Genomic DNA, 11,465 nt, shown 5'->3' with positions numbered 1-11,465 from the left:
AATCGTTGTTGCTAGTAGTGAAAAGAGGATGACGCAGCGATTGTCGGGTCAGGGGCTGCCACGTGACGTCTTCGGGCCCAAACGGCGATCGATGCCAGCTGGAGTCGATGAAACAACATGTCCGTCCTACTTGTACTTTCCAATCCCCCTCAAGAGACCCCGTTCAATTCCCTTTCACTGGTCAACTGTCCAGCATTCTTCCCTGTACTTCTTGTTTGTCGGCTGTCATTTGATCGCGTGTTTTGAAACCAAAACAGCCTGTTCTGCTCAAGGCGCCATGGATTTCTCGAGTCTCAAAGACCAGGTCAGCAACCTGACCTTGTATGATCTCAAGGCGGGTGTCCGCAAGGTCCAGAATGGTAGGTCTCCTGTTGGCGAAGTCCGTTTTTTATGCGCCAGCTCTCTTGCTTGCTTGTAACACGTTCTTATCGGGTCAAACAATGTAATTAACTGCCTTAGCTGTCATGAACTACACTGAAATGGAGGCCAAGGTCCGTCGTTCCTCTCCCCGGCACTTCCGCCCCGCTCCCCTGATCTCCGGACAAAGGCCGTGGTAGTGATGAGCACCGCACTTACACCAAGCAGGTTCGCGAAGCTACGAACAACGAGCCATGGGGTGCTTCCAACTCACTGATGCACGAAATTGCGAGCGGAACGCACAGCTAGTCAGTCGCCTCCCTTGCTCCCCGCCCCTGTCGCATTCACTGGTGAGAGTATAGTTGCTGATAAGACGCCGATGCACCCAGTCAATTGCTTAATGAGATTATGCCTATGATTTACAAGCGCTTCACAGACAAGACCGCCGAGGAATGGCGGCAGATCTACAAGGTCAGTTTTGCCCGCTCACAGCATGTCTTCGAAACAGGTTTTGTCAACATTTCCTCTGGGGGCCCTGGCTGACGGTTGACTCTTCCGCGGACAATAGGCTCTCCAGCTTCTGGAATTCTTGGTCAAGAATGGTTCCGAGCGCGTCGTTGACGATGCGCGCTCCCACATGTCACTCCTCCGCATGCTTCGCCAATTCCACTTCATCGATCAGAATGGAAAGGACCAGGGTATCAACGTACGCAATCGATCGTCGGAATTGGTCAAGCTGCTCGGTGACGTCGACTTGATTCGCTCGGAGAGGAAGAAGGCGCGGACCAACAAGAACAAATTCGGCGGGTTTGAGGGAGGTTCACACATCAGCGGTGGGATGTCGAGCTCGGGCTCTGGCAGATACGGAGGCTTTGGCAGCGAAAGTCTCTCCTTTGGAGGATACAGTGGTGGTGTATATGGTGATGGCGGCGGCTTCGGAGGCAACACAGGCGATTTCAACGACTCTGGTAGTCGCTCGAACCGCTTCGATGAGTATGATGAATACGATGAAGCCGATGCCGCTCCCACACGGCGCCGCGCAGCTAGCCCTCCTCGCGCTCGTCCAGCGAAGCAACCGGAGCCTCCGAAGCCCAAGGCGCCCGAGGCCGACCTATTCGATTTCAGCGAAGAGCCGGTCGCAACGACAGCGTCCACGTCGAAACAGCCCGCGGGAGCCAGCGCCAGCAGCGGTCTCGACATCCTTAACACCAACACCGCCGACGACGATGACTTCGACGACTTCCAATCTGCCACCCCGGCGCCCGCCCCGGCATCTTCCGCGCAGTTCTCCATCCCCGGCCCCGCATCCACCGTCAGCACAACCTCCAGCACGCAATTCGCCGCGCCCAAGCCTGTATCTGGCACCCAAGGGTCGAACCTGAGCGGCATCGTCGGATTCACGTCGATGACGCCGACCCCGACCTCGAGCACCGTTGCCTCGCCCACCCTGTCCCAAAGCTCTCTGGCGCAACCGCACAAGCCCGCCCAAGCGCAACCCAGACCCAGCGGCTTCCAAGCCGCCACCCCCAACTACTTCACCTCCGTCTCCGCCGGCCAGCCCCCTCTCAGCAGCGGCGGCGGCGGCGGCGGCGGCAACACCGTCTCCGGCCACCGGCCCGGCATGCCCTCGACCTCCTCCTTCACCTCTACCACGACGACCGCCTCCGCCGGATCCAAGCCCACCGCCGCCTCCAAACCTTCCGGCGGCGACGCCTTCGGATCCATCTGGTCCTCCGCCAGCGCCAGCGCGGGTCTCGCAAAGGCCAACGCCAACGCCAGCCGCGGACCCAACCTAGCCAGCATGGCCAAGGAGAAAGCCAGTGCCGGAATCTGGGGCGCGCCCGCATCGAGCAATGTGACCTCGCCATCGCAGAGTCAGTACGGCGGTGGCTCAAAGTCGACGGATGGTGGTAGTTCGGCGTTTGATGATTTGCTAGGCTAAGTTGGGGATGGATGATTACTTGCCTTTTTTTTTAAATTCTTCTTTTCTACTTGGTGTGCTATCTTCTTTTCTTGGGGCCAATGTTATACCGTAGTACGATTTGCTTTTTGCTTCAATATTTTTTCTTCTGTTTGTCATCCGGAAAAATCATCTCGAGAGATTTTCGCATTCATTTTCTTTCGTGTCGCTTACAAAATAGCAAGCATATCTTTTTCCCCCCCCTTTGTTTTCCATTTCTTGTGGTATCATGTTTGTGTCTATACTTGGAAGATCACTTATGTTGCTTTCGCTTTGCTTCTGTTGTCTAGATGATTCGGTAGGAGGGGTGTGGGGGAACGGGGTTTAGATACAGGAAAGCAATGGATGATGATGTTGGCTAGCTTTCAAATTGAGTCTTGCTGTGTAGATGTTTTAGACTTCCAAGCTTTGTGAGTGTTGTGTCGTAGACTCAAGGGGTGCTAATCCATGCAATTTATGTACAAGATATCTATCTATATTCCTGTTTGTGCCGGAGGGCTAGATATAGTCCCGAGTCAAGCCCGTGGATTTTGCTCAACTTGATGGCCGGGCCAGGGACAGATACAGAAGAAGATCAGACGAAGAGATAGATAGACCGCGGCGTTCTATGAGAATGAATAGATATGACTACTAGACTGGTCATCTGTCCATTTTCTATTTGAGAATAGAATATACAAAAGGGGGAACCAAAGCCTCGATAATGCCGGTTCATGCACTCACACACAACACACCGTATTCATCATTGGTGAGAGATATAAGACTACAATTGTCCGTGGACAGAATCAAAATAGAGACACAAAACAAAGTATGACGGATTTCCTCCCACGCTAAAGAAGAACTTTACTGCGAAACAAACTGGAAACTTAAACACCAGGGTAGTCGAAAAAGAAAGCAGAGAAAGAAGAACTGATATCATAATACCCGTGTATGAATTGTACCGTATGCTTTGCGTGTGGGAAGTGTTGCTAAGCGATGATGAGTGTAAGAGAAAAGAGAAAAAAAAATATATTTGAGATCACAAAGTTCCAGCCGGGGAACGAAGAACAATAATATAGCGACGATATGGGGTGTCAATAAGTAAAAAAATTGGGAAACAAATATGCAGGATGCAATTATGGATGACCAGCTTCCTTTCTTTGTCTTTTGTTCGCCCCGTCTCTCAAGGCATAGCCAGGTTTGACTGGGGCTGGGATGGAGGGAAATGTCAGAAAAGGGTCTTGTGGGGGAAATATTTGGGAGATCGTATCTCTTAATACCGTACCTTGGTCAGGTACGTAGACAGGTCAGGTAGGGAACCGGTGGGGGGGACATATACAGTGGGGGAATTAAATTTTAACAAGCCTGAATGTGACTGTTCTTCTCGGTCGGGACGTCAATACCCTGCTTTTCTGATGCGCTCAGATGTGACAGGTTCGAATCGGCGTTGCCACCGCTAAGCGACGACGACTTGGGAGCACCTTCTTCTCCTTTCTCTCCGTTCATGGCGGCTTCACGAGTTGCTTTCGGAGAGTCTTGTTGCTGTGCCTGTTGCTCGTTCGTGGCAGATGGTATCGTTTGTTGATGAGAGCTTCGATTCGAGCCCGGGTCATGGTTCGTATGCTGATGACCCTCGTCTTCATCTTCCAGATCGGGCTCGCCGTTCAACGACGTCAACCCACCTTCGATATCACGGAGCAGCCGGACGAACTCCTCAGGAACCAGTCCACTCTCGCCGGTCCGGGGATCCTCCGCTACCAGCCAGCCCTGACCGTGCCGGTATGACACAAAGATCACCTGCCCCTCGGTCAGAGGCAGCTCATTCTCGTGCTCGCGTGTGAAGTCAAAGAGCGCAACCGCCTTGCCGTGCATCTCTTCATCTGGGCATCCCACCGCAAACTGAAAATCTCGCGAATACCGATGTGTTTCATAATCATCCTCGGATTCGAAGTCACCCTCGTGTCCATAGGACTGGTCATTACCGTAATCGCCCGCTCGGGAATACCGGCTTTCGTTAGCTGGATAGGTGACATACTCGCCTCCGGGGCCATCGTCCATATCATCGTGGTCGTCGTCATTCACATAGTAAGTCTCGCTACCATCCGGATTCATGCTGACGAGCGTGCCCCGTTCGGCATCATTCTCATAATATACACTTCCATGTGCACGATTGAACTTCCGGCTCTTGCGCCCATTAGAATCGGTGCCAGTGGACTTGTTCTTTCGGTGATGGGGTGTGGAGAAGACTGGGCTGTGCAGGTCTTCGTCTTCGCTGTAGGGCGGACCATCGCCAAAGGACATGGCAGGCAGCTGCTGATGCCCGTAACTGTGATCAGTGCTCCAGGGGCCCATAGACCACTGACCACGCGAGCTATCCCACGGAGCCGGAGGGTCAGACAGGCGTCGTGGCTCACTGGCCGGGGTGGATGCTATGGATGCACGAGGAGGCAGCGGACCATAGTGGAGGGGATGTATCGGTGGGTATGCAAAATCGCGCACCAAAGCATATGACAGGCTGGAATGGAAAATGGGAAAGACATGTGACCCGGGTCGCGACCGGTTGTGTGAAGCAAGCGAGACATTCGAATGTGTTGAGAGGCGCTCACGGGCGTATGAGGAAGAGCGTTGACGGCCCGGCCGCTTAGCTGAAGCATCCGTAACTATTGGAGGCAAGACTGTGAGGTTCGCAGAAGACGCCGCCTGCTGCGGCTGAGGGGATGATGCCGCAGAAGCCATGGCTATTGAATGCTGGTCTTATGTGGAGACGGTTCGGCGCGCGAGAATTGTGATTGCGTGTCGAGAATGTCGTGTGAAGTGATGTCAAGTCGGATGTTATAACCCAGGGAGGAAATGAAGGGGAGGCTCAAAAGACTGGTTCGCCCTAGCTTTGCATCGCGATCGCCCGCCCACTGAAGTTCAGCTACCAGCCTGCGTTCGAAGAACGTCTCTTGATGTTGACTCGATCAGGCAGGGAACCGGGAGAGAAGCGTGCGGACCGAATTGGTGGGAGGGCAGGAACTCCTTGCGTGTAAGCACGATGCAAATCGAGTTGGTGGAGGAGGCTGCGCCGAGCAGGATTGTCCTGATTCGAAACCACGGAGCTGAGCAAGCGACGAACGATGGGGTCCTAGGCGCCAGAGAGGCGAGGTGGTATCAATCGGGTTACTGGAAGGTCCAGTGAGAGTCGGCGGCGCAGGGCAGGCAAGGCGCGGCTATCAATCGCAGAATACCACAGCGATCTTCACAATCCAGACTGCTCCCCTCTGTCTCACATAAGCGATAGGAAATTAATTGGTCACGGCAGTGAAGAGATTGTCCAGGCCAGACGACTGAAACGAGACAAGAAAATGTGGACAGGCGCCCAGGTTTGGGGAGGTTGTAATGAAGCAGAGTGGCAGGAAGCTTTTTCGACCGGGCTTGGTGTCTCGGTGTCCCGCGCTTGACAGTCGAGTGGATTGGATGGTCGAGGGAGGGTAGAACTGGGGATGCTAAATTTAGCAACGAGGGCAGGGAGGAAAAACGCCACTTTTAGAGACAGCGATTACTAAAGCCCATGGGACGCTGGAGGGGAAAACCAAAGAATTTTAGGCGAGAACCGGGCGGGGAGAGAAGGAGGGAGAAGGAGGGGAGGGAAGGAGAGGAGAGGAGAGAGGAGGATGAGGAGGAGGGGAAAAGTGGGCGCTTGTAGATGACACCACCTGCAGGATAAGAAGGCAGAAAGCAAAGAGCAGAAAGCAGAAACACACAGACTGAGACTGACAGACAAGAGGATAAGAAAGAACCAACTAACTTAAAAGGATGGTGGAGCGAGTGAGGGCGAAGAAGGGCAGGCAGAGGCCAGCGTCGGAGATTACCTTGCCTAGTGTGTAGTTTTAGTTAATCGATGCGTTAAGGATCACCGAGGCGCAGTTCCGGGGAGGAGGAGGGGGGAGGGGGGGGGGGGGGGGAGAGAAATGTAGGGAGGGAGACTCACGGGTCTTTTTCCGCCCTCTGCTTTCTTGAGAATCGAAACACGGAAACACGTTTCAAAAAGAGAACTCTTCATGCAGACAAGCCACTCAATCTGTCTTACTGCAACATTGCCGCGCGGTTGATCTGGGATCGATCATTCATGACAAGTTAATCCGGAGAGAATAATGAAGAGTGAAGACTCGCCGGGAAGCACGTGACAATCCACGCGTGGCTTAGTGTGTTTCAGTCAATGATGCCTCAGGCGATCCCTGTTTGGGATACACTGCCTCAGGTTTCATCCTTGCTTCCTCCCTCCTTCTTTCAGTCACCGTACATACAGTACCTGCCTACCTACATACCACAACCACCACCACCATTGCTACAACCATGCACAGCCAGCACATTCAACACAACGCCCCCCCTACAGCAAAGGCCAAGTTCTAGCGGTATGCCAGCGTATGCCAGCGGGAATTCTTGGCGGTTCTCCTTCTCCCTCTGGCTACATCTTGTAACCTTCCAGCCTGATGCTGGTGCTGCGCTACGCCAGGCTCAATACCTACGATAATACTACATTCTTGTACAATCTTACTTAGAAGGAAATTTTCAAAGAGAACAAAATTTTTAAAGGTTAAGATGTCTATTGATCAAATCAAGGAAACTAAAATAAAATCAAGCGATCGTGCTCGTACTGCTCAGCCAGCCGAGCAGCAGGAACAATAAAGAAAGAATGGCCCCCAACAGGTCACAATTGTCTGATCTGCCATGACCTTCAGGACAGGGCGTCTCATGCTCGACTCTCGACCGCTCTCTCCTCCCGGAATATGCAAGGGAGAGCATACTTGTGCAAGAGTAAGGCCCCGAAGTCAAGAACAGCACACTCAAACCGGTGTACTGCTTGGATAAACGGTCTTATAGATCGTCAAGAAGGTGGTTTTGGAGGCTGGCTCGGACGTTGCGCAGGCTGGCTGGGACGATGCGGAGGCTGGCGCTGTCGAGGATGGCGATGGCACAGGCTGGCTGGATTCACCACCCACGGCCGGGTGAAAACCCATGATCTCAGCAAACTGCGATGGGATCGAGGCCCTATCCAAAGGTTGGTCTTCCACATAGTCTGCAGTTCCAGCCTTGACGTGCGTATGCGTCGCAGCATTGTCCACAACATCCACGTCGATGCAGGTGGTATAGATCTCCTGCTTGCCGTTGGGCAGCGTGTCCGTCACACCAGGCGCAGTCGGCCAGTCCCAAACCCAATACAGGGTATACGGCTTGCCGGACGGCGCATTCGCGGGTAGCGCGATATCCTGCTGACACCACAGATCGGCGCCCATGGTCTGGTCGGCCACGTGAGGAAACTCGGCCTGGCGATGCTCGGAGATATTCCCGGAGTTGATCTGGTAGCACCGGCCGTCATCGAAGTTCTGCTCCGACAGAAGCACGCCTCGTCGGTCGCCTCCCGTGCCGTCGCGGTTCCAGACGCGGTGAACGTCCAGGAGCTTCTCGTCTGCCTTGGGCTCGGTGGTTCCGTACACGTATACCGTGCCCCGGTTCGGGGGCTTTCCCGGCTGCGTCCCGGGGAGGGTCACATGGCCGTTTTCCTGGAAACGAAGAGCGATGGCCGCGCCCGCGCTGGCCTGCAGTCGGGGGTTACCTTCGGTCTGTTGGTACAACTGCTGGCTGTCCTTGCACATCTTGTCGGTGGGAAGGATCTCGCTTTGATTGGCCCGGCCGTTGGGAGGGATGAGATACGTCATATCGGTATCGCTGAAGCCAGAGGCGGTCCGCTGGACATTGCCGCGGGGGTAGCCAGTTGCTCCGACGAAGGTTCCATTTGGCGCGATGACCGTCAGTTGTTCCACCCAGGAGTGTGCGTTCGCAGTCGACAAGCCCAGGGCGAGCAGTAGCCCCCCCAATCCCGTGCCACGGATGAAGAGCATGATTGCGTCTTTTCAAATTGTGGTGATTTCTGAACGCTTCGTCAAATCGTTGTTCTTGTGAGGAATAGCAAGTTGAGACACCGGCCAGCGGGGTTGTCTATCAAGAAAACTTGGTGGTTGGTTTCTGCGTGTGGTCAGTGGATGGCAATGGTGGTTTGTAGAAGGCAGGGGTGATTCATACATAATTTATAGCCTCATTGTGACAAGAAGGGCCTTATGTATCTTCTCTTGTCGTCTAGTTCGCTGGAGTGTTCCACTCAAAGACAATTAACTGACCGCGATGGACAATGGCTATCTAGCGGAGAATCACAGTGTACAATAAAACAAACACAAAGGAAACGGGAGTCATTGGGTGTTAACAATGACATTGAAGGAGAGTGCCCGTTCCAGATATTGTCGCCCTCCGGGGCCTTATGATCAAATTCACTTCCCAAAAGAAATTAGGAGTCAAAGCAGTTGTCCAATATCATCCAGTTGTTTGAAACAAAAAGAGAATGAGGAAACTCGGCCAAGCTGCGTCAGTCATGAGAGGCTCGTTTCTGTAGGCGCTCCGGGACAATGCAATAACATGATCATGACTGGAATAGATCCTTGATGAGCATCGCAGGACCAATCGATCCCCTTGGAAGCGCTACCAAGCTTTTTGTGGCCCTAGGTGATCCGGAGAAAGACGACAGCCATGATTCGTCGCGTCTTCAAAGTCTAGCGCGGAAGGGGGGGGGGGGGGACAAAGGGCATGAATAAGAAGACGATCAGATCAGTCAGGTCTTGATGGGATTTGCGACACTAAGTGAGGTCTGAAATTAGCAACGGCGCCTAACCTGGGCTGGAATATAATCTCTTACTGACAGACATTCGCCCTCACGGATGGACCCGTTGTTGCAGAGTTGCAGACGACGCAGCAGTCCTTTGATCCTGCCCCATCCGCGGCACACTCGAGCACCTAGGGGCTGTTGGTGTTTATTTGGGGTAGCTTAGCGATGTACCCCCCATATCCATGAGCAAAGCTGTCTAGCTTGACGGCGCGCATTGGTATTCAGCAACCAGCCGGGCAGACATTTACCCAGCCAGGTGTTGCATGTTTATGTTTTAGGCGCCTGAGGAGTGAGTGTTGAAACATGGCCGCGTCCCGCCCTCGCCAGCCCTAGCAGATTCCCGGACGGCTGGGAACAGTCGATCTGAAAAGCAGAAACTTACCCGGGCGGGCATGACTGGGATATTCTGTGAGCTTTGTGCATGAAGCTTGATTATTTTCGCTGAAGAACATTTCCTGCGAAAACTGAGAGTACTATCTATGACTGTGAAATGCAAGATGCAAATAAAAAAAGGTTCCAGCACTGCGGCTCATGTATGGAACTGACAACAAACCCCTTCTAGATCCTCCCGCCCGCCCAATGATCCAAGTTAACTACTCCGTACTTAGTTTCACTACCGAAGTTATAGCTATAGAAGTGTACTCTAGTACTCCGTACATACAGTACTATACCTACTGGACGTGACACGATTCATTGACAGACTTCTGGAAAATCTACCTGTCTGGTCAAGGGGCTGAGATAACTCGGGTCGACTAAGTCACCAACTCACCGACCTCACAATGTTCTTGCTTGGCATTGGAAAGGCCCCCCCCCCCTCCCCACTTCACCTTCGTCTCGTCTCTGGATCAAACAAAACCACAGCGTCGCCGTGGTTCCATCGCCCAACTAAGGTAGTGAGTACCCATCAATTGATTATCGGTCCTCAGGGGAAAACCCGACCCCCGAACACGCATTAACCGTATGTACATCCAACATTGCGACTTGCGAGACCGACATGAAAGTCACTCATGTCATGACATTAGATCAACAGCTCAAATTCCCATACTGCCCTGGGAAAATACCCAAGTACGTAGCGACTTGTTCCGTGATCTCATCCGGGTCCAAGCTCGTTACGTGTCAAGAGTGCCAGACCCGCAGCTGAACTGGTTTTTTTCCCTGCCGATTTCCGGACTATCTGCCGGGGAGTTTTTGTTTTCTTCTTATTTTTTCTCTGTTGCCTGGGGGGGGGATCAACCTTGCTCGGGTTAGCAAGACGTTCTGATGGTCAGCATACAACAACGTTTTTGACAGGACTTTTTTTTCTGTCTGTCTGCCACGATTTCACCGAAGCGCACAGAGAAATTTAGGTCAGGCCTAAACCCAAAGTAACCGTATGTGAGACAGATGGGGATCCCTTCCCCCCCCCTCTCTTCGCCAGAAGAGATGAAGAGATTGATTAGATGAAAAAGGGTGGGTAGGCTGTGTTATCTCCGATGAATCGCAGCCCTTCAGTGGCCACCGACGGTCTCGGTTTCCACCATTCGATCTCCACCCCGGCAGACTGAGGGAATATCGGGCTACGGATGCAGTCTTGGAATTTTTTATCAGATGGAGGGGTTTTGGTCTCCTACGGCTTTCGAAAGCGGGATGCCAATTAACCACCAAAGGGCAGAATGGGGATGGAGGGGGGAGGGAGCTTGGAAATTACCTAACGCATTGAATAATAATATTACGACTAATTTAGACTGGATTGTGTGTGATTGCTCTCTGCTGGAACCAGGATTGCCCTTGCCACCATTTCAGCCAACTGGATCGGGGGAATGAGTGCATGCGGTACTGTACGCTGCTGGCATGGACAATCAGAGAGATGATCTGCTGGTGGTGGTGGTGGTGGTGGTGGTGGCCAGGGTGCTTTGCTGCTGGACTTCCTTGAAGTCATCATGATCAGACCAAATGTGGTCCATGGTTAGTAGGGATCACCAACCAGTACCACAATCCGTATTTCTCTGATGACGTTTGTGATACCGATGTGTTTGGAGGTGTTCAGCTTCACTCGGACACCAAAAACGCTCTCCCCAATCTCATACATTCCGACCGCTTGACCAGCTGCGGCAGAGCGCAGGAAGCCGAGATCTAGAAAAAGAGGTTGGCCTGACATGCGGGTCGCTATTTGGCCCGCATGTCGCTGTTTGGCTGAAGTGTTTGGATTTCACGAGAGAACCGCCGTCTTACTACCTTACGAGTGCTGAATCATGAATGCCTTGTCTGATCTGCCGACCAGTAGAGAAGTGGCTCTTAGGGTTGAGCAGAGATCCAATGACGGTCTATAACCGTATAACTTAACGGGAGCTGGGCCACATGGATACCCTTTCCTTCGGGCTCGGGTTCTCTTGAAGGAGAAAAAAAGTGGCTGTAAGTACGGAGTAGGGTAGGTTACTGTACAGTGCTCCGTATCTTAGTTTGCTTATTAGACTGTTTTCTGATCACTGAAGT

At 52.8% G+C, this 11,465-nt stretch overlaps 3 protein-coding genes across 3 annotated transcripts; 1 reads left to right on the top strand and 2 right to left on the bottom strand.

Annotated features, from left to right (window-relative positions):
- Positions 1-125: 125 nt before the first annotated feature.
- Positions 126-2,686, top strand: BO72DRAFT_475144 (ENTH domain-containing protein). The gene is made up of 5 exons (XM_040947311.1): positions 126-359; positions 460-491; positions 586-665; positions 747-828; positions 926-2,686. Exons 1-5 carry the CDS (start codon positions 278-280, stop codon positions 2,297-2,299), a joined length of 1,650 nt encoding a protein of 549 aa, XP_040804541.1. The 5' UTR covers positions 126-277; the 3' UTR covers positions 2,300-2,686.
- A 1,272-nt stretch (positions 2,687-3,958) lies between these two features.
- On the bottom strand, positions 3,959-5,029 carry BO72DRAFT_365251 (adaptor protein NBP2; the record flags this gene model as incomplete). The annotated part of the gene is made up of 1 exon (XM_040940768.1): positions 3,959-5,029. A coding segment is annotated over one exon (1,071 nt), but the record flags the coding sequence as incomplete, so codon positions are not given.
- A 1,936-nt stretch (positions 5,030-6,965) lies between these two features.
- On the bottom strand, positions 6,966-8,358 carry BO72DRAFT_282133 (uncharacterized protein). The gene has a single exon (XM_040940299.1). The coding sequence runs from the start codon at positions 8,176-8,178 to the stop codon at positions 7,123-7,125; it is 1,056 nt and encodes a 351-aa protein (XP_040804539.1). The 5' UTR covers positions 8,179-8,358; the 3' UTR covers positions 6,966-7,122.
- Between the last annotated feature and the right edge of the window lie 3,107 nt (positions 8,359-11,465).

This window comes from Aspergillus fijiensis (genome assembly GCF_003184825.1).
Source record: "Aspergillus fijiensis CBS 313.89 unplaced genomic scaffold BO72scaffold_8, whole genome shotgun sequence".
NCBI lineage: Eukaryota > Fungi > Ascomycota > Eurotiomycetes > Eurotiales > Aspergillaceae > Aspergillus > Aspergillus fijiensis.
This window is presented reverse-complemented; position numbering and strand designations above follow the sequence as displayed.

Bases quoted from the DNA above. Each gene is read 5' to 3' on its own strand.
- BO72DRAFT_282133 (XM_040940299.1), bottom strand. From the start codon at position 8,178: ATGCTCTTCATCCGTGGCACGGGATTGGGGGGGCTACTGCTCGCCCTG.
- BO72DRAFT_475144 (XM_040947311.1), top strand. From the start codon at position 278: ATGGATTTCTCGAGTCTCAAAGACCAGGTCAGCAACCTGACCTTGTAT. The intron at 492-585 runs GTCCGTCGTTCC...TACACCAAGCAG, and splicing joins ACACTGAAATGGAGGCCAAG to GTTCGCGAAGCTACGAACAA. The intron at 829-925 runs GTCAGTTTTGCC...CGCGGACAATAG, and splicing joins AATGGCGGCAGATCTACAAG to GCTCTCCAGCTTCTGGAATT.